This window comes from Balaenoptera musculus, chromosome 16 (assembly GCF_009873245.2).
Source record: "Balaenoptera musculus isolate JJ_BM4_2016_0621 chromosome 16, mBalMus1.pri.v3, whole genome shotgun sequence".
NCBI classification, from domain to species: domain Eukaryota; kingdom Metazoa; phylum Chordata; class Mammalia; order Artiodactyla; family Balaenopteridae; genus Balaenoptera; species Balaenoptera musculus.
In genome coordinates, this window is record NC_045800.1 from 42043612 (window position 1) to 42065067 (window position 21456).

Genomic DNA, 21456 nt, shown 5'->3' on the forward strand with positions numbered 1-21456 from the left:
CAAATGCAACGTGGTAAAAAGGCAAATCATGTCCTAGTATCCTTATTAAAAGAGTTTTGATCTCATGGGCCCTGAAATGATTTGGGGGACCCTCAGGTTTTCATGGACCACACTTTGAGAACTGCTAACCTGTATTGTAAGAGAGGGGCCATTCATTCACTGAACTCATAGGCATTTAGTACTCACTCAGTGACAGGAATTATTATAGGTGCTTGAGATACATCAGGGATTTAAATAAATAAATAAATAAATAAATAAACAACATGTCCTCATGGAGTTTTTCTGAGGAAAAAACATGAATATGATAAGTCTTTTGAAAAAAGAAAGCAATAAAGAGATGTAAAATGACACAGTATGTTGCAATATTAACTAGGATGGTGAGAGTAGGCTTCACTGTGAAATACATTCTTGCAAATATTTAGAAGAGATAAGAGAGCTAGTCCTGAACACATCTGGCAAAAAAGCATTCTAGGTAGAGCCATTGCAAAATCTCTAAAGTGAGAGCATTTCTGGCTATTTGAGGACAGCAAATTGGCCAACATTATTGGGTTTGAAGGAGTTAGAGGGAGAAGAGTAGAAAACGGATCATTGGAGGCCAGATTACCAAGGGTCTCATAGTCTTCTATAATGATCTAAGAACTTCTCTGAAAGAATTGGGGTGATATTAGAAAGTTTTGAGCAGAGAAATAACAGGACCTGAATTACATTTTAAGATATCACTTTACTTGCTATATTAAAACCAGACTTTAGCAGGGCAAGAGTGGAAGCATGAGAGCAAGTTAGTGAGTTTGCACAATGATACAGGTGAGTTACGATGATTGTTCAACCAAATTGTAACAGAAGTTTTGGAAAATGTGCAGATAACACACATATGTAGCATATGTATGCTATAGTACATATATATACACAACATTATTTACTGAGGAATTAAATGTGTGGTTGAGTAGAGAAAGGAATTAAGAAATTTTTAGCCTAAGGAATTCAAAGTTCATTTGGTCATCAAGCGAAACTGGGAAGATTATAGGTGGGAGAGATGTGATGAGGAAGAGGAGTTCAGCTTAGGAAACATAAATAGATCTTTAGCAGATATTCAAGTGTAACACTACATGTACACTTGGATATATGAATTTGCTGTTCAGGAATGAGCTTTGGGGTGAAGATATAAATTTGACATTTTCTAATATATAGACGATATTTTAAAGTTGTTGGACTGAATGAGTTTACTGAGTCAGTGAGTGCAGATAGAAAAGAGAATTAATGTCCAAGCTCTAAGGAACATTGACTAAAAGGTCAGGAGAAGAAAATGAACCAGCAAAAGGTTGAGAAGGAATGAACAGTGAGGGAAGAGAAAAATAAGAGAATGGTGGCCTGAAAGCCTAGGAAAGGTAATAATCAATCAAGTGTTGCTGATGGTTCAAATAAGATGAAGACTGAAATTACCAGTGCATTTAATAAGTGAAAGCCATTGATGATGTTGACATAAGCAATTTTGGGTGAGGGGAGAGGAATTTTGATTCAAGAGGGTTTAAGAGAGATTAGATGGTGAGAAATTAGAGTTGGCACTAACAATGAATTTTTCTGGAAAGAGGAACATAGAAATGGAGTGGTAGCTGGTATGAGATGTAGGTCAAGAGGGTTTTTTAAATAATTTTTGAAAAATAGTACAGTTATGGGAATAATCAAATAAAGAGGGGCTATCGTTACTGATAATGTATAAAAGAAGTAGGAGAGTTGCTGAAACAGTGTCCTAGCGCTGGTGAGCAGAATTGGATCTGTTGCACATGTGGAGGTAATGGCTCCAGATAATAGCATAGAGAATTGGGCTTCCCTGGTGGTGCAGTGGTTAAGAATCTGCCTGTCAATGCAGGGGACAAGGGTTTGAGCCCTGGTCCGGGAAGATCCCACATGCCACGGAGCAACTAAGCCTGTGCGCCACAACTACTGAGCCTGTGTTCTAGAGCTTGCGAGACACAACTACTGAGCCTGTGTGCCACAACTACTGAAACCTGCGTGCCTAGAGCCCATGTTCTGCAACAAAAGAAGCCACCAAAATGAGAACTCTGTGCACCGCAATGAAGAGTAGCCCCCGCTCACCACAACTAGAGAATGCCTGTCCACAGCAGCGAAGACCCAATGCAGCCAAAAAAAAAAAAAAAAGGCATAGAGAATTCATCTAAACAAACAGGAAATTAGGCATAGAATGTTGGTGAAAATACTGGTAAGTAGGCGGATTTAGTTGCAGGAGTTGTAGAAGTATCTTTCTAAATGCTTTAACTTTATCCTTCAGTGAAATAGGATGCCAGTTAATTAGGCAATGGTGAGGATGATGAAGCGTTGGAGGATTGTGAGAGAGAAGCTCTTCTAGGAGAGAAGGAACATGAATGGACCAGGAAATACAATGTGGTTACTGGACAACGTAAGAGTTCACTTGGGGGCTTTCATCATCAATTTAAAGTAAGACTAACTATATAATTGTACATGTTTTTGCAGGCATCCAGCATGGATATAGGTCTGGAGAAAGGAGAAAGTTGGAATTAACTAGAGTTATGTTTTTTCCAAGTGAGTGTGATGTAGGGAAAGAGGGCAAGGAAGTTGCATTTTTATGTGATTGAGTGCTTATAATAATTAATAATGCACTATAAATCTGGCAAGCAGGAAAGAGAAAACATGAGGGGTAGAGGGAAAATGAAAACATAGTAGGCTAAACAGAAAATAGATTGAAGGTCTTGGTGGAGATAGAAGAGTGCTGGAGTTAGCTGAACACATCTAGTATGATGGTCAAAGAATGGGAGGTTTGGAATGGAGGTTACAGAGGGGGTGCCGTAAGTGGTAATGGCAAAAATAACTCAGGTTTTAAGTGGTTGCAGTAGGATGGAGAGTAAAGCCATTGGAGGAAGGGCATTCAAGTGATTGTGAGTTCAGGATATTTGAAGAATCATCTCTGCATATAATGAAATTGTTCAAACTTAGGACAGGAGGCTTGTTGGAGAAAGTAACAGTAACTCAGGAGGGGAACTCATTGAGATATGTTGGGGATTGACCCAAGGCTTGGGAGATCCCAGCAATAAAGTGAGGCAGCGAGTGACAGTCAGATGATGAAAATCAAGGCTGATTCCTAGGAAGGAGGGTCTAGAAGCAGTGATGTTGTACATTGAGGATCTTATTCTGCCAGTGGATAGTACGAAGTCTGTGACAAACAAAAACAGAAAAGAATACAAACAAAAGCTACTGCTTGAGAAGGCAGCAGTAGAAGTAGTAGCCTCAGGGGAGAACCAGATTTGCATTAAGTAAGAAAGTTTTATCTAAATTAAAAATCATATCTTCACTCACCTTTACCAAAAATTTTTCAATGATTTCCCGTTATTTTAAGAAAAAGTTCTAATATTTTTAATATGGGCTACATCTTTTATTGATATATGGACCACCTACTTCCATCTCCAGCCCTGTCTCTCATTCACTTTCTCTCCCTCACTCTCCTAAGCTGAGTAAATATCTATCAGTCATTCAGAACTGTCATGATTTCTCTTCCTTCTTGGTTCTGGCACGTGTTGTTCCCTCTGCTTAAATCTTATTTCTCTATGTCTCCCTTCTCTTGATTGAAAGGATTTCTGATTTTATAATAAATATGATTTTGCTAGGAAGGGTTCCTCATATACATATTGTGGTTAATAAATATATCACATTATGTTTACTTTAAATTTTATCTTTCTAAATATATCTTAGATAATTTTAAAGATATACTTTTAAATTCCCTCACAATAGTTTAGAATCCAAATGAGAAATCTATAAACTTCACATTGCTTATGTACATATTACATATATAACCTATAGTTATGTTTTGTTTATGTTATTGTAATATTTAAATTATATAATATTTTAATTATATAGTATAATATCCTTATTATGTAGCCTTAAAGACCACAATGTGCGTATCTTAAATAAGAGGAAGAGAAATGACAAAACTATTTTATATAAGGTTTACAGATCTTATTTTTATCAAAAAATCTATGCCAACCTTAATATCTTCTATGTCAAAAGCTTTTTGGCTTACATTGGCCTTTGTTTATTCTATTGCAGCTTTACTGTTATAAATGAGAATGTTCTGGTCTTCATATCCACAATTATGGTGATTGGTCTTCACCATTATCTAAGAAAAATATTTGATTGAGTCTGCATCTATTTGATGGCTAATATTGTCCTGATAACTAGATAAGGAGAACAGTGAAAACTGAAGATTTAGTAAGGTATAAACAGCAAAAGAAAAATTATACTTGATTTTGTCTTTATGTGACAAGTATTTCCAATAGTAATGATACTTATAACTTTTACTAGTTTCATCAGAAAAAAGTCTAAATAATCCACACTTCCAAAGTTGGTAGCAATTCCATAGGATAAATGCTTTGGTGTTGAATATTTTGAATAAATGCCAATATCAGACTGCCCTTGGTAATGACCCACCACTGACCTTGTGTACAGCCTAAGAAAAAGTCAGAGTAGAAAAGTGATATTATTGACTGAAGCCAAATATAACCCCGTCAAGGATCACCAATGTCATCAGTGGGGATTTTGGTAAAACAAGGAAGTCACCTCTGCTGGAACATGAATTTGCTCTAATACATTTCCTTTTGTTTTCTTAATTACAAAAGGCCTAAACGTAATTTAAACAGTAATAAAAATTTCATACATTTTAATTTCTACAGCACAACTCTCTGAAGCATTTTAAAATTTTAAGTAGCTCCAGCCAACTTTATATTAAAAATGAGATCTGTAGACCAAACAGAAGACCAGTGCTTAAGACACTGCTGTCATAGTCATGTTTAAAAACGATATGGTACACTTCCGAAATGTCAGAAAAAATAAACCCCCATAAAGTTGTATTTTTTAATATTCTAAACTATACATATTAACAACCTGGATGAAAATTAATCACATTCTTGTTTTGGAAAACCTATTTCAAACATTTAAAAGTTCTAGGAGTTAAAACACTGACCCCTGGTTAGTACTTGCATGTGCCCACTTATCTGAAGTTTTATCTACTCACAAGAACATCTGCTTTGCCACTTAGGCCCTTGCCATAGTCGTCAGTTGCAATGACTTGAAACTTGAAGTAAGACCTCCTCATATTATGGAAGAGCATAGCCGTTTTGATAAGCCCTGTGTATGTTTCCACCACAAATCCTTCTTTTCCCTCTTTAATTGGTGGTATTATGAGTCTGTATGCCATGGCACTATAATTGCCGGTATCTTTATCAGTAGCCTAGGAGGGAAAAAACACAGGTTATAAATAAGCAGGAAAAAAATAACCTATATTAAAGGGCTTATTTATGTTTGTAAGACTGTTTGTATTTCTTGTGTAATAATAACACAATAAAGCCCTCCTAAGGTTATATTTTTCTAGATACTGTTCTATAGATTTATAGACTTTGTGTACACAGGGTTGAATGGCTATTATGAGAAGGATAATGACTATTAAACTGTGAATACAAGGGACAGAGACACTAACTCAGTCCAGATGATGAACCAAGTGTTTTGATTGGTATGTTTGATGGGTTCAACTCTGGGCTGAGATCCAAAATGGTTTAAGGATGAAACTGTTTGTTCACCTAAACATTGTCTTGTGTAATAGGCATAGCATGTGATTGTGCTTTTGATCTAACCTACTTCCTAAAGGGGAAAAAATAATGTATTAAAATATCTCAAATGACAACAGGACAGTGTTCAGATCTTTTAAACAATAAATCTAGATATACATAAAGAGATCCTAATTAGTTAGTGCCATATCAAAATTAGAGAGGGTTAGAATACCAGTCCAGCTTCCTTTTTCATCAGCTTGTATCCTGATTAACCAGGATAATTTAATTTTTTTCCTGGTTGTAGGTACTTATATTCTACATGTTGAGGTTTCTTCACATTTAGAATTTTGAAAGAAATAGTTGCTTAGAATACTTTTTTAAAAATAAAGCTGTGAGCATAATAATATTAGCCTGTCTCTATGGTTTCTACTTCAGGGGAATTTTTCAGAATGCCAATTTGAGAATTATGTCACAGTGAAATATTTGAAAGTGGAATGGTGGATAAGATAGTTTTAGTGAATTTATACAAGGCTATGTAACTTTATTCATGATACTAGATAGGTAACATTTATATTTTAATTATTATAATTATTTTTATTATCTGGTTATTCTTATTTTATTAAATATTATTGTTAAATATCAGATATCAAGCATTTATGATTTACCATTACAATGTTAATAATTCTACAAAAATAATTTTGTTTAACAAAATTAAAACTCTCTGAGGAATATATTATTCTAGTTACATAAATCAGTGCTGTCCAATAGAACTTTCTGCAATGATGGAAATGCTCTACATGTCCTCTGTCCAATGCAGTAGTCACTAGCCACATATGACCACTGAACACTTGAAATGAGGCTAATGTGACCAAGGAAGTGAAATGTGAATTTTTTATTAAATGTAAATAGCCAAAGACTACAAAGTAAGTGGTAAAGTTGGGCTACAAATAATGACAATAATAGTAAATAATAACAAATGTGTGTTGAGATTCAGCATAAGTTTGAATTCCTAGCTTTAAATTCTATATACGTGCTTAACCATTTAAAACATTTCAGGATAAATTTATCTGTTAGACAAGGTAACTTAAAATAAAAAAATCCAGGTATTTTGCTTCAGGATAAAATATTTCTTGAAATTCATAAGTTAAAATTCTCAGCTTTAGAATAGGACAAGCTCGAGCTACCAGCTCATCTCTTTAAATGCTCCATATGTTTTACATAACGGCGGAGCTTAGTTTTTGCATTAGAGGAATAGTAATTAGATTCCAACATAGGTCACATTATCACTAAAGAGAAAAAAAAAGAAAGAAAAATAGCTATCAAAGTGTTTATTTTTAAGCTTTAAACCCAGGTTTTTATTCATTTAACAAAGTATAAAGTAAGAAATAAAAAGCGCATTCCCAACTAAAATTAAAATCAGAGTTTGAATTAAGTAATCAAAGACATTTCTTTCATATACTGTGAGCAAATTTAAGACATGCTGAATCAGTCAAAGATTTGGTTGAATATTATCCTTTCACTTATGATTAACATAGGTATTTCCCCTGAAATAAACATTTTACCATTAATGCAAACTTTATTGAGGTATAAGAAACTGGCACAAAAAATGTACAAATCATAAATAACCAGCTCAATAAAAATTTGCAAAATATACACATCCAATGGACCAGCACCTGCATCAAGAAATCAAACATTACCACCATCCCAGAATGTCCATCCTGTCCTTCCAGCCATACCCAGTTCGCCAGAGAAACCACTATCCTGATTTCTAACACCATTGATTAGTTATGCTTATTTTTAAACTTTATATTGATGGAATCATAATACATGGTCTGTTTCCTGTCTGACTTCTACTCAATTTTGTGTTGTAAGATTCTAAACCTGAATATTTTAAAATAAATCCTGTAACACAACATAATCACATTTAGAAAAGAAAAGGCAGTTACAGTAAAATCATCATGATTGCTTGGTATATTAAGCTTCTTTGCACAGTTCTTACTGATTAACTTCCAATTTCAATAAACAAGTAATTTCACTTTGCTCTATTCCTAATTTATTAAATTATTATAACCACAAAGTACCATATTTTACCTTAACAGATTAAGGTGTTTTTAAACATACTTTTCCTGAAACAAATAATCATTTAATACAAAAGTTTGGGTAACTCATAAATATCTTTTTTAAATGATTTTCCCTAGTACATTAGGAGCAAATTGTCAAAAATGAGATACAGGGTTTAAAAAAATCATGTTTACTGGACCTTTTTTTTTTTAATTGAATGAAAGATTTCTTAAATTCTATAGTGCTTTACAATTTTCAAAAGTTTCACACAGATGATTTTTTATAATCCCATTATAACTGCTTTTTTTTTTTCTCCTATCCCTATATTGCCCCTCTCCCCTTCCCTCTTTCCACTGGTAACCACTGGATTGTCCTCTATATCTGTGAGTCTGCTTCTTTTGTGTGTTTTTTTTTTCAAATATATAAAACTTTACTGTCATACGTATGTTGTTAGTAATGACTCCACTTTAAATTTTTAATCTTTGAGTAGGTTTGATCCTCTTTGGAATCTGAAAAGATCTTATTTCAGAAAACACTCATGAGGATAGTTGCCAGGACCATTAGCATTCTTTCAAATCTACCCCCTCTCTCCCAAGTATAGTTGAAACTAGCAAGTTAAAACATGAATGATAAAAATTCCAGTTGGTACTCTACTTATGATCAATTTAAAGGATTATTAAGTTTAACTTTGTCTATTCGATTTCAATAAACACATGATTTAAAACAAAAACCTATAGGCAGTTGACCCTTGCACAACTGGGTTTGAACTGCGGAGGGTCCACTTAAAGTCAGTGACTGAGGCTGGGTCAGTCTCAGGTCAGCAACCTGTCAAGCGCTCTTTAAACCACATCTTTAAACCACAAAGTCCATTTACATTATTTGTGTAATGTTATGTTATAGCTGCTGTGGCGAGCTAACTTTTATTGAGCTATTATGATTTTCCAGGTGCTATGTTAATACTTTTCATACATAATCTCATGCCATCCTTTCTTTTAAGTAAGTTTTATTGTTATTATTTTATAGGTGAAGAGATGGAGGCACAGAGAGATTAGTAACTTGCTCATAATCACAAAGATAGTTGATAGCAAAGTTGGGTAAGTCTCATTCTAAAACCTATACTATAACCACTACATTCAATATGTCAGAATAAGTACCAGGACTAAAATCCCAGTGAAAACAACATTAAATGCTAGACAAATGATCTTCAGAATTTTTCCTAGACATATCAAGGAGATAGAAAGACAATAATAAATATGCAGGTCAACAACTAAGAGAAAGCAAGAATACAAACAGCTTAGTACTGATGGTAGTTTCACCTAGAGGGTTTCTTCTGATCTAGGTGAACTTAAAATTTAATTTATGAGGTCTTGAGTGACTCAGAGAATAGGAGGCAAGACCGAAGGCCCACTCACAGAAGTGAGTCTAATAAGACTCCACTCTCAAGAATGCTAAATTCTCACTTTAAGGGTGAATGAGAAAGTCATCTCTCCTTTCCAGCCACCACTGCCACTACCACCCAAAACTAAAAAGAAAACTGCCTGGTTTAAACCTTGATGTTGAATGCAGTGCAGAAAAAACAAACAAAAACAACAAAAAACAAAAAAACCCCAAAACTTCCTTGAGACTCAATCCATAACCAACACAAGCCTTCATCGGAGTTTGCAGCCTTTATTCACACACTACCAATTTCCTCAACTCAAGGATAAACCATAATATTCTCAATTTGTAAATTCAGTGGTCCTGAGCTCTACCTGAATGAACAGAAAACCCACAACTGGGAATTTGAGAAACTGGTCTTTGACTGACAATGGCCTAGCCTCCTCACAGAAGCAAGCACTTTTTCAAAAAAGCTACCTCCAACATATGCCTCAAATAATTCTAACAAATAAGTTGCAAGAAAGATGAAAACTTAGAGTCAAATAATTCTCAAAATGAACAAGAAACAAAATACCATGAGAAAAGAGTCTGTTGTGATAAAAAATCAAAGTTGTACCCACAAAGGTTTTAGATATTTGAATTAGCGGACAGAGAGCATAAAGTAAATGAACAATATATTTCACTAAATAATAGTGATCTTTAAAATATAAATAAAATGAGAATAGTTGAACTTAAGTAAAATGTATTTTCTAGAAATGAAAAAAATAATTGAAATAAAAAGCTCATAAATGAAGTTGTTAGAAGGTTAGGCATAGGGCACAAGAGTATTAGTGAACTAAATGACAGAGCAAAAGTTAGGCCTGATGCATTCTGGGGGGCTAAGTACCAGTTTGGAAGGAAAAGCTTTGCCTAAAATGTCATTAGTGAACTCAAGCATGAATAGAGCAAAAGAGCCAAGAGGTGTATTTTCTTAAATAAATAAACTATGTGTATATAACCTGCATTGTTTCCTTAAAAATTGGAAAACATTCATAGAGATATTCTATGAAAGGGAAAAAAATAAAAATTATAAATCTATTCCATCATTTTTTAGATAGTAATAAGGGGACATCTAACAAGTTTGGCTAAACGAATGTCTAAAAATTAAAACTGATCTATCATGAAAACTCTAAATGAATCAAATTTACTAAAGAATCAATGTCACTTTATTTATAACATCTGCTTCTTTATAATCAAAACTTTATACTGGGTTCCTGACACAGCCATTATTATGTAGAAGAGGTGACTGGAAGATCTGACTCACTGACTTTTATGAGTTTCTCTTAGTGAGCAAAATCAGGAAAGTTATGTCTAGAGTTGTTTTTAAAAAATGAAAGTCAGAAATGAATATTATAATTATACTTGCTGTAATTATATTTTTAAATGAAGGCTAAGACACAGGAAACCACTTACGCATTTCTAAGACCTCATCTGGAAATTTTAATGCACACAGGTGCCCAACATTAAGAGAAAATCACCAAATAATTGCTTCTATCATACAGGGGAGTAGGTGAGCCCATTAATTTTCTCACAGCCTAAATAACTGTTCCCCTCTGTTGCCTAAATGAATACTATGGATGCAGAAATATTAGTGGAATAATTAGTGATATCCAAAGAACTTCCAAAGCCCATTAAAGTCCAATAATGCTAACTTTAACTTTTGCTTCTCAATTAGACCCCATTTTAACAGTTAACAGCACTGAAGGCTCACTCTCCCTGAAATAGAGTGTAAATATTTTAGAATGTCGGGGTAAAAGTTCTCAAATCTCACATTACCACGACTAATGTCAGTATGTCAAGCTGTGTTTGTAAGGGGCAAAATGGCTCTTGCGTTTTTAGGAACTACAAAGAAACCTTCATTTTAAAGCCCTTAAAGGCAATATGTCCAACATATAATAAAATATAAATAAGGAAAGTGTCATGTAGATTGATCTAGTTAGAAGGCTATTTAAGACTTCTATAAAAACAAAAACAGAAAAAGAGGAAAGAAACATTTTAAATAAGAAATCTTAGTATTTAATTTTTATAAGAACATCAAAAAAAAAAGGACCACAGTCCAATAAAAATAATCCCTAATTTCAATATGCCCATTAATCATTTACTTAACTATAGTTAAGTAAAAGTCTAATGTAATTCAGAGATATTCTAATGAGTAAAACACAACTTGATGTAGAAACAACAATTTAATAATGGTTTGTAAGATCATGCAACACAGAATTACAGAATTTTCAGGGGTTTTATTATTATTTTATCCTAGTTAGAATTTGCCAAAGTTTACTCTTAAGTTAAAGAGTGGTGGCAAATATCACACAATAGTATCTATTTGAAAAATTAAAGAGAGAAACTGACCTGAAGATAAGCAAAATATTCCTTTTATAATTTTTTTAAAGTTATACATTGAAACATTCTGTATTACAGAAGGCATGAGTTCAAAATAAGCAAGTCCTGCATTTATGTAATAACTGAAACATTTTTTTTAGTTTTATTTCCATTTCCTTGTAAAATGTATTCAAAAATAAATATTATCTCAAAAAATAATTTATTCTTTTCATCATTGCTAATATAATGTGATCATATATTCTTCAATGATGCTTTGAAATGAACTCTGAAATCATTTGTTCTAACTTCTCATTCATGTGGAAAAGAAAGAAATTGCACTCTATTCAATAGACATAGTATGAAAAGAAAATACAGGCACAATTTCAGTCCTCTCTTTGAGAGAGGAAACTAGTTTTTAAAGTTGATTTTGGATCATAAAATATTATAGATTTTTACCGAAAACTTACTTATATTAAAATGTTTAAGAAATTTGTACTTTTGCAGAAATTCTGTAGTTACAAATCCTAAATCCTTTCGTATTCAAAAGAAATTAAATGACGTATTCATTATCTCTAACTTTCTGGTTCTTCCTTAGTTACATTACATTTGATCAATCCAAACCAATTTTAGTTTCTTCTCATCTCCCACCCTCCTAGTCCTTCTTCTGGGCTACCATAGTTGATCTTCCTTCTGTCTTCTCTTTGCCTGGTAAAGGCATCAGTACCTATGGATTGAACTGAGCTAAAAGTCTCAGTAGACACTTCAACTGCCTTATCTCACCCCTTGCCTTTCTACTCTCAGTCCATCAGCAAGCCCTCTGAGTTCTACTCTGAAATACTTCTCACTTCAGTGACTATTCATCAAGCTGATGTTGCCCCAAATCAGGCTCTCCTATCACATTTTTAAATTCAGCAATAGCTTAAAAATGACTGATAACTCACACCTCCCAGAAGATGAACTTTAAGACAAGTCCGTGAAATATTCGCAATCTGATCCTAGTTTAACATTTCAATTTCTTGCCCTACATTTACTCTATTTATATTTCTCCAAAACCAATCACATTACCTACTTTTTTTTCCCTGAACAATCTATGTTCTTTCATGATTCCAGGCCTTTGCACACATGGCTTCTTCTCTCTTAAAATGTCTCTTGTCTGCTAGGCCACATGATACTCACTCCTGGACTATACTATGGCATGCATGTGTGCACACACACATTGAGTATATGTAATGTTGAATAAGGCACTAAAACCTCAGCTTAAATTACTGCTTTTCTGAAGGCTGGCCTGACTCCCCTAGGGAGTGCTGCTTCCACCTACATGTTTCCAGTAGTATATTTTATATTATTTTTAGTATAGCATTTACCTTTGCATATTACAATATTTAAGTGTCTTTATTACACATAAAGTGTGTTTCTATTCATATCTTTTATTCTAGTATCATGTCCAGCAAGTGGTCAAATAATGTTTGGCTGAAATGTCAGTAGAAGAATACCAGAGATCAATATTTAGAAGTGATGGATGCGAGCTTGAGTCTACCACTTATTAGCTATATGAGCTTGGGCAAATAACTCTCTAGGGCTTAGTTCCTCATTGTAAAATGAGGAAAATAGGACATGCCGAATAGGGTGGCTGTGAATATTCACTGAGGTGTGAAATGGAGTGCCTCGCACAAACAATCAAGATCATGTCAGCTTTATGACTTTATAACTAGTATTCTCAGTCATTAATCAGCCATTGAGAATTTTGTTTATTTCAAACAAAAGAGTATATTTCCATTTCAGATAGTACATAGCATTAAGAGTAGGATAAAAAATTATGATAATCAAGTAAAATTATTTACAAACAGAAAAAAAAGCTGTAAATTTTGTAAAACCACCCCACAGAACATCAGAGTTAAAGCTTGAAAGACAGTTACTAGATAGCATTTATATGTAATAAAATTGCTAGTTTTTATTTGTGTGTTTGTATGTTTGTTTTGTTTTGGCCAAAGCATAGCATTGGCCAACCTGTCTTTAACCTAATTGCCTTCGGCTAACTTGCTCTAATCTAAATAGTTCTTCAGCCAATGAAGAATTGGCACTGACAATGATTGAAATAATTAAATGTAGGTTGATGTCAGCACTGAAAAAGAGTAATATATAGAAGATTATAATCAGGAAAGATCTGGGAAAACATCAGAGATAATCTGAACGTATAACCAGTGTCCTGCATTGGGCTAAGCACTTTATGAATAGAGTATCATTTAATTTTCTTAACTCTGGGGTGGGTAGAAGGATCTAAAGCCATTCTGTAAATGGTATTCCAAACTGTGGAGAACTCGGTAAATGACCCCAAATCACACAGGTGGTGAGCAGAGCTTTTAATCTTTGACTTTAAGGCCCATGCAGTATTTGCCAACAGACTTATTGTGCCTAGAGAAGTCTTTGGTGGGGTGAAGATTATTCCCAGGCTCCCTGCTTCAGAGAGAGATAGCCCCTGTACTAAGCCGACAGATTTCATTAAAAATTGCACTTTAATATTTCTCATTGTTTTCCTTCTGTGCAGATACTATCAGAGTTCAGTAGGAATTAAATTAAGACAAGTAGCTTCATCTCCACATCTCTCTTTCAGGACAAAGCAGAACACAAACACTGGCAGGAAATAGAGTTGTTTATACCCTTATCCTGGTCGTGCTGCTCCATTAAATGACATGTTGAAAGAGAATTCAATATTTTAATTGCATTTAGTGCTAATCAGACCCTTATAAATGTATGTGAGATTGCACATTTTCACTGTGTTCTTTTCCTTTTCTCATTAGTTATCCCTAATTTTCATGATGATTATTAACATAACGTTAATATGCTCAGGAGGTGCCAGGAAAGATGAACTGTCATGCTGTGATTCATTAAAGCCAGAGAAAGGACTGCTTCATTTTTCAACTTTTTAACAGATAGTTCATTTTATAAACTTGAAAGATAAATTTTTTGCTGTTCAGAATTTTCTATTCATACTTTTTCTTGGAGAAATGGTATTTTTCACCACGTCTATCTACAAGGGGGGAATTTAAGGGATGTCTTTAACATCTTAAATTGCTGGACTTTTCCAGTCTGGGATTACTTTTTTTATATGGCTTTAGTACCTTCTTTCTGAAAAAGCCTATTTAAGAAATTTTACAGATATCTTAATTACATTTCTATTTTAGTTAAAAGAACTTCAAGATTTTTTTCTACTTCTCAGACATATGTTAGTTACTGAAGATAACCTCACCCAATTTTGTGGTTTGCTATGGTGTGGTATGATAAGGACCAAAAAAAAAAAAAAAAAAACCCAATATGCCCTTTTTAAAAAATATTCTTTTTAAAACTGTTCTCTGGATAAGTTGATACTGGTACTATCTGAAGGCTGAAATTTCTCCTAGCTGTGCTGTTAGGCTTTGTTTCTCAAACCTCACACCTGTATATATAGAGATTTTTTTTTCCTTAAATTTGCTATGGCTTCCTAAAAGGGAAATATCAAGCCATCGACAATTACTGATAAATAAAATATATACAAAAATACTTCATAATGCAGTGTTAAGATAATACTACTCATTTAAAACTTATAAATATGTTTCAAAAATATCAATATGATCATTGCTTATGTAAGAGAACTGACCACCTCATATGTAAGTTGAAAAAGTTATACTGATTATTTCTCATTGGGATAATATCTTAATATTAACTTTCAGCTTTTATAATTATTCTTTATTCTACCATTAAGGTAAGAAGAAAAATTAGTAGTCCATACTGATGCTACAGGTGAGTTCTAGAAAGATAGGCCCACTATTTGGTTTCAAGGGCAATGATAAAATACCTGAGCATTCAATAGAATTGTGTTTTTAATAACTTATATGCACTGTGCATGCTGAATTAAGAACATTTGGAGTCTAAGATTATGATTATCTGATAGGTAAAAAGAACTACTCAGATAAAATAACTAATAATGACTGTGAATATTTATTGAGAGATTTCTGGGAGCCAGGCACTGTGTTCATGCTTTTTATGCATTTTTAAAATTTATAACATAAGAAATTTGTTAGATAGTACTGCCATCGCTTGTAGACATGATGCTTAGAGAAATTAAGAAATGTGTCCAAGGTTACACAGCCCAGTAGTAGCCCAAAGGATAAAAATCCAGATTTGTGTTCTTCGTTATGTTTTTGGAAAAGATATAGATTTAAATATCAAAACTTCATTTTTATGGCCTTTATGTTTTTTATTCATTTACCTGATATTTCATAGTCTTGGGATTTAGCATATTCATAATATTTGATTAAACTTTAATCAATGTCGACTTAAATGAAAAGTTCCCTAGTTCCCTAAGTCATTCCTGCTGTCATAGAAGGAGCAGAGGCATTCCTGTTCTATTCATTTCCTGCCTACAGAAGTACTTTTTTTGTACTTTTGGTCTCAGTCTCATCCCACTCTCTAACTTTAGCGCTAACCCAGAATTGTAAACCCACAAAAAGCCCCTCCCTCAAAAGTGGTTGTCTCAGTATCACCTGGCCTTGCCCTTGTTACTGAACCCTGCAGTGAGTGTGTTCTGAGCTCACCTCCGGGGCTTTCTAGGTCTGGAAGGCACACTATACGTTTCCTGTGATGCTTGTTCTCTGCTGAGTACCTAAATCCTTCTTTCACCTGGTTCTTCTAAAACTTCAATCTGTTCCCTCTCACTTATTCTTCCTACTCAGCTCAGATTCTTGGTCAGTGCTCTATATCATAACATAGCAGCAAGGCTTTTGCCTGTGCTCAGGTGTCTTGCAAGGACTTAGCAATCTGTTTCTAACCTGTGGATACGATTACACAATTTTTAGGTCCAAATCTCATCTCTCTGGCTTACAGTTTTGGATTCTGAAACCAAGAACCAGATAATCCCATGTGCTTGTTCATACCAACTTGCATTCTCTCTACCAATACCATCTTCCAGATTCAACCTACCATGCTTGATTACTGGCATTTCTCAGTCACAGCCACCAATAACATAGTGTCCCATCTTCCCAAAACATGCTTTCTTGCTAAAAATCAAAAGAAAACTATGTGGCATTGTTTCACTAAGAATTAAAAATAGATAATTCCTTAATATTAACTACACAGAGGGCTAATAAGAAAAATATGAACTCCTCTACTTTGGTCAGAATTATTTTACACCTTCCAAGAAAAATAGCTTGAATTACCAGAAAGTTGAATAACCTTCCACCTTTTGTTTTTATGAATTTAGCACTGTTTAAACATTTAAAATTTTTATTTTTATTTTTCAAATTATATCTCTAGACTTATCCAGCATCTAGATCAAGAAATAGCACATTATCAGTCTCCCCCTAAGAATAACAACTATTCTGATTAGATTAGTTTTTCCTGTTTTGGGACTTTATATAAAGGGACTTAAAGAAATTTGTATTTTTTGTCTGAATTCATTTGCTCACATATATTAATGTATGTACTGTTGCTGGACATTGAGGTTGTTTGCAGCTTTTTGATTTTACAGACAGTTAACGTATTTACAAATAGTGGGTTTTTGGTACATATCTCTTATGAGCATATGTATTCATTTTTGTTGGGTAAAAACTTAGGGGTAGAAATTATGAATTAGGGGATATGCATATGTTCACACTTAGTAGATGATGTCAAACTGTTTTCCAAAATATTGTTCCAATTTATAACCCGTCGGCAATATCTGAGAACTTTAGTTGTTTTGAAATTTGGTTTTGTCTTTTTTATTTTAGCTATCCTGATGAACATGTGGTGATTTCTTATGGTTTCTTTTGTAATTCCCTAGTAGTTAATAAAGTTGAATTCCTCTTTATACATTTTTTTGCCAATTTTTATATCTTTATGCGCAGTCTATTCCAGTCTGATTCCTATCTTTTTATCTTGAGCTCTTTGTTTTGTTTTGTTTTCACTCATCAGTTTGTTAGAGTTCTTATATACTCTGAATTGGAGATCTTTGATATTGTCTTGTAGCATATCTTCGGGTCTATTGGCTTCAGGTGGTAATAAAGTCTTTCAAATTACTATGAAACTCATTGACTTTGTCTTTTTATGGATCACTGGGATTGTAAGAGGCCATGACTGCTAGGAAAAAAAAAAAAAATCCTGGGAACAAATAAAATGAGGCACTATAAAAAGAGATATAAATTTACAAAAATTAGTGTAGCAACCACATAAAGTTTCAGGATCTACTTGATGAGAATTTCTAGAGTTTTACTATTCTTATTCATTAGGAGGCCTTTTTGTGATTGCAGACATTTCTGTGTCTGTCTTTGAAAAAAATTTGAAAAGTCTCTTTGTAATTCTCAGATATACAGTGACTTATTAACTAACTGATGTAAATTATATTCTCTTTATGTACATAGTCTTGCTCCAGGCCTGCTGGTTTTCATTAATGTAAATTCATTAGAATTACTAGGAATAGTCATCCATTCTTTATGACTTTTTTAGAAATGAATTTTCTTCAAAATACATTTTAGGGAAATCTAGTACTTTACCCTTCTCATTGGCAGTAATAATAGGCAATTCAAAAATAAAATGTAGTTAGAGAAGTATGAATAAAAACCTTTTAAAAAGCTCACTTTTATCATTTTTGCTAAGATTGGTGTTATAGGTCTCCTGTGTCAGTTCAGTACAGCACAAAGTTAAATGGAGGTTTAAAAAATTTCAGAAGAATTTTCAGAAAATTTCAGAAGAATTCTGATTGTCAATATTCCTACCAGGTGGTGGAAGATACGGTCCTTGAAACATAATATAGGAATGTATATATAACCATCACCGCTCAACAACATATAAAATCTTCTACAAGAAAATGCAAGCTTGATTCAAAAGATAATATTCCACATCCATACCTTGGATTGTTAGACATTTAATCATCTGAAAGACATGCAAGCATTAAATACATTTCTAATCTCACTAAAGTGTGATCAGACTTTGAAATGTATGGGCCACCAATTAATTTAGGGAAGGTTAAATGATTCGGACATTCACCAAATAAACTACTTTTTCTTCATGTACATGCCTGATGGCTTGAAACCCATAAAATGTTCTCAAACTCTCGGTAATTTCCAGTTATGACAGCTATTTTCCTCTACTTTTAAGGACCCAAAATTTGTCATTCTTCAGACATTTATAGCCTGTAAAAAAATAGTCCCATTCTTATTTTAAGCAATAAAAATTAAGGCAATTCTTAAGTTACATTCAAACCAACAATTGTAAATTGAGTTACTACTATGTAAATGAAATGATTTTACATCTCTCTTCTGGACAATAAAAAGATAGATTTTTGCAGAGAAGGGGAAGAGAAAGAGAGTAAAACATATATGTGGAATTATTTTATCTGGAAAGTCCATTTGTGGCTACAAAGATAGATGTGGTCTTGTCCATGTATAATACTAGCAACAAAACTATAATTTTCTGCTTGTTCTGACCAAAAGAGGCAAATGTTATGCATCAGAAACTGGTGATGGTGCTATGTTCATATCTCTCAACCTGTACAGGGGAAAATACAGGCTTAGAATGTATAGACTCTTAGACACAGCGTGGTTAGTAACAATCTGTTTCCATATACTCCATGGAATTCAAAACTAGACAAGAGGTCTTTTCCAAAAATACATAAGATACAATAATATATAACAAAAATACACCAGTTTTTAGGAAAAAATAATTTTCTTGACATTTGGTTTCTCCAGAGCGGTTGAATCAATGGAAAACCATGATAGATTCATAAAGATATCACCAAATCTAAGCTCCTAATTTTGACAAGAAGGGAAATTACCAGAGAAATGATAGGTCCTGTCACTCTCAGAGCTGTAACCAGGCCCAAGAGAGTTTAATTTAAAGTGTATTTTACTTATCTGAAAGTCAATAATTCATTCAAGTATTACATGGAAAGTCTTGATTAAACATATTAAAAGGCATAACTACATGTAAAAATAAATAAAATTTCTAACACCACTTTAAGATGTTAAGCCCAATGTATCTATAATGTCATTAAGTTTGTGAGAAAGCATGATACTTGCTTAGATGAAATTTGAATTCTAGTAGAGAAAACAAGCACATAGATACATGATAACAATATAATATCTAAATTATATAGATAGAGAGATAGATAGATAGATAATAATTCAGTTATAGGGTTATAGCCAAGAAGGCAATGAGCCCTCAGGCACCTATGTACATTCACTTTGTTCAAGGTACAAACCATAGAAGGTTAGGTGGCATGCTAACCATGAAGGAAACCAATGGTAAGATCTCCTCTAAGAAACATCACTCTTGAAACAATAAGTAGTGTTTGTATAAAGCTGGGTTTCCCAGAGTTGGCAAAGGGGAATCAAAATTACTAGTTCATGGGAATTTCAGACTGGTACTTGTTTACATCTTTGTTATACAGAGCAACTAGGGAGAAATTGTCATAAAATAATCCACCAGCTTCAAGTGACATAAACCATAAAAACTGTGAAAAATAAGTGGTGCTTTGGATTTCAGAATTTGACCTTTAAAATGTAGTTCTCAAATATAACAATTCTCTTAGGGTACTTGGCTTTTTTTTCCCCACACTGTAATCTTCCTAAGGTAAATAACATGCAAACCATCAGAAACGGTTATAGACGTTTAAGGGCACCTAGTTCTAAAGCAGTATTTGCCTAAGAGAAGACAACTACGGCCCAGAGTGATGAGGTGTAATGTTCCATAGAGAGTTAAGAGCAGATCTGGGACTGAATCCAAGTGATTTGACTCTAGCCCGGCGCTGTTCTACCTGGGAAGTGGCAGAGCATTGTGCCAACCATGGCTGTGGCTTTTTTTCTCTCACCAGCGTCATTCTGCTAAAATCTCTCACTGTCATTCCAAGCTTATTTAGGCAATGTAATAAAGAATTAGAGATTGGTCAGAATGCTCCCTTTCCTGATGCTTTTTTGAAATATTACTTTCTTTCAGTCCATAAATTTCTTGAATCTGGCTTATTTATTAACTCAAAGATGTAATGTTCACGGTCTTTTTGACTTTCAGTGGAAATCAAGTCTACATTTTAATTCAATTTTTCTGACACTGGATTTTTCATATCTGCAACTTATAAGGAGGGATTAATCCTTATTGCATTAACTTCTGCAAAATATCTTCATACTTCAGAAAGATTTAAATTATTCTTGATCACATTTAACTTGTCCCTATATTTGTATTAAATTAGGCTATCAGTTGCAGTTAAAAAGACATGCAATAAACTAGACAAATTAGCTAATAAATTGAAAAGTGTTTCTAAAACCAGATCTGACTTGTTACCTTAATAGAGGGGGTCATAATTCACAGAGGTCATCTCAATTTGAGAAGCAGTTAGTTGCCATGTTAATTATCTCCAAGTTTTTCATAGGAACTTAATATGTTATTTTCTGCCAACATTCTACCCCTGCCAAGATACTACTCCTCACTTCCCATAGAAAGCAATGTGATATAGAGATTACAAGAAAAGGCCTTGAACTAAGGTAAACTTAAACTTTTAATTCTGACTTCATTGGTTATTGGCTGAGTAATACTTGGAAAGCTATATAACGTTACTAATCTTCAACTTTTCCAACAATAAAACAAGGAATAACTGCATCTACTTTATAGGTAAGTGTGTTTGTTTGTTTTATTCGTTTGATTCTTTATTTAAACACTTTTGGTAGGCTAAAATAAAGGTTTTCACAGTTCTCAGAAAAGTAATAAAGACAAATAAATGGCAGCTATTGTTATTAACAAATAATATTCACTGGTATTTTCCAACAGCCCAAGAGGAACAAAAAAGTTAATATTCAAAGGTCTAGCTTAATCTTTCTTACCTCACACAGAAATTTTTGAATAATTTGACAAATATTCATGACTTTTCAACCTTGTTTTTATTGGATAAATAGCTGCTGTTTTAAAGTTCTTTCTATATTCTGGAAACTGTTTCTTTGAGTTTTTTTTTTAAATATATGTTGTAAATATTTTCTTTCAGCTAATTGCTTGTATTTTAATCTTTTGTATGGTCTTTGTCATTGTAGACCGTTATTCTGATGTAATGAAATTTATCAGTCATTTTTCATTAGCATATTTTAGTTATCAA

General features: G+C 33.4%; 1 protein-coding gene across 17 annotated transcripts in view; it reads right to left on the reverse strand.

Moving 5' to 3' along the window:
• The window catches only part of PCDH15 (protocadherin related 15), a 747310-nt gene that overhangs the window by 59204 nt on the left and 666650 nt on the right, over positions 1–21456 (reverse strand). For all 17 annotated transcript variants that reach the window (XM_036828599.1, XM_036828600.1, XM_036828598.1 and 14 more), the window contains one exon: positions 5042–5257. In XM_036828599.1, the coding sequence (XP_036684494.1) occupies positions 5042–5257 (216 nt within the window). The remainder of the gene's footprint in view (positions 1–5041; positions 5258–21456) is intronic.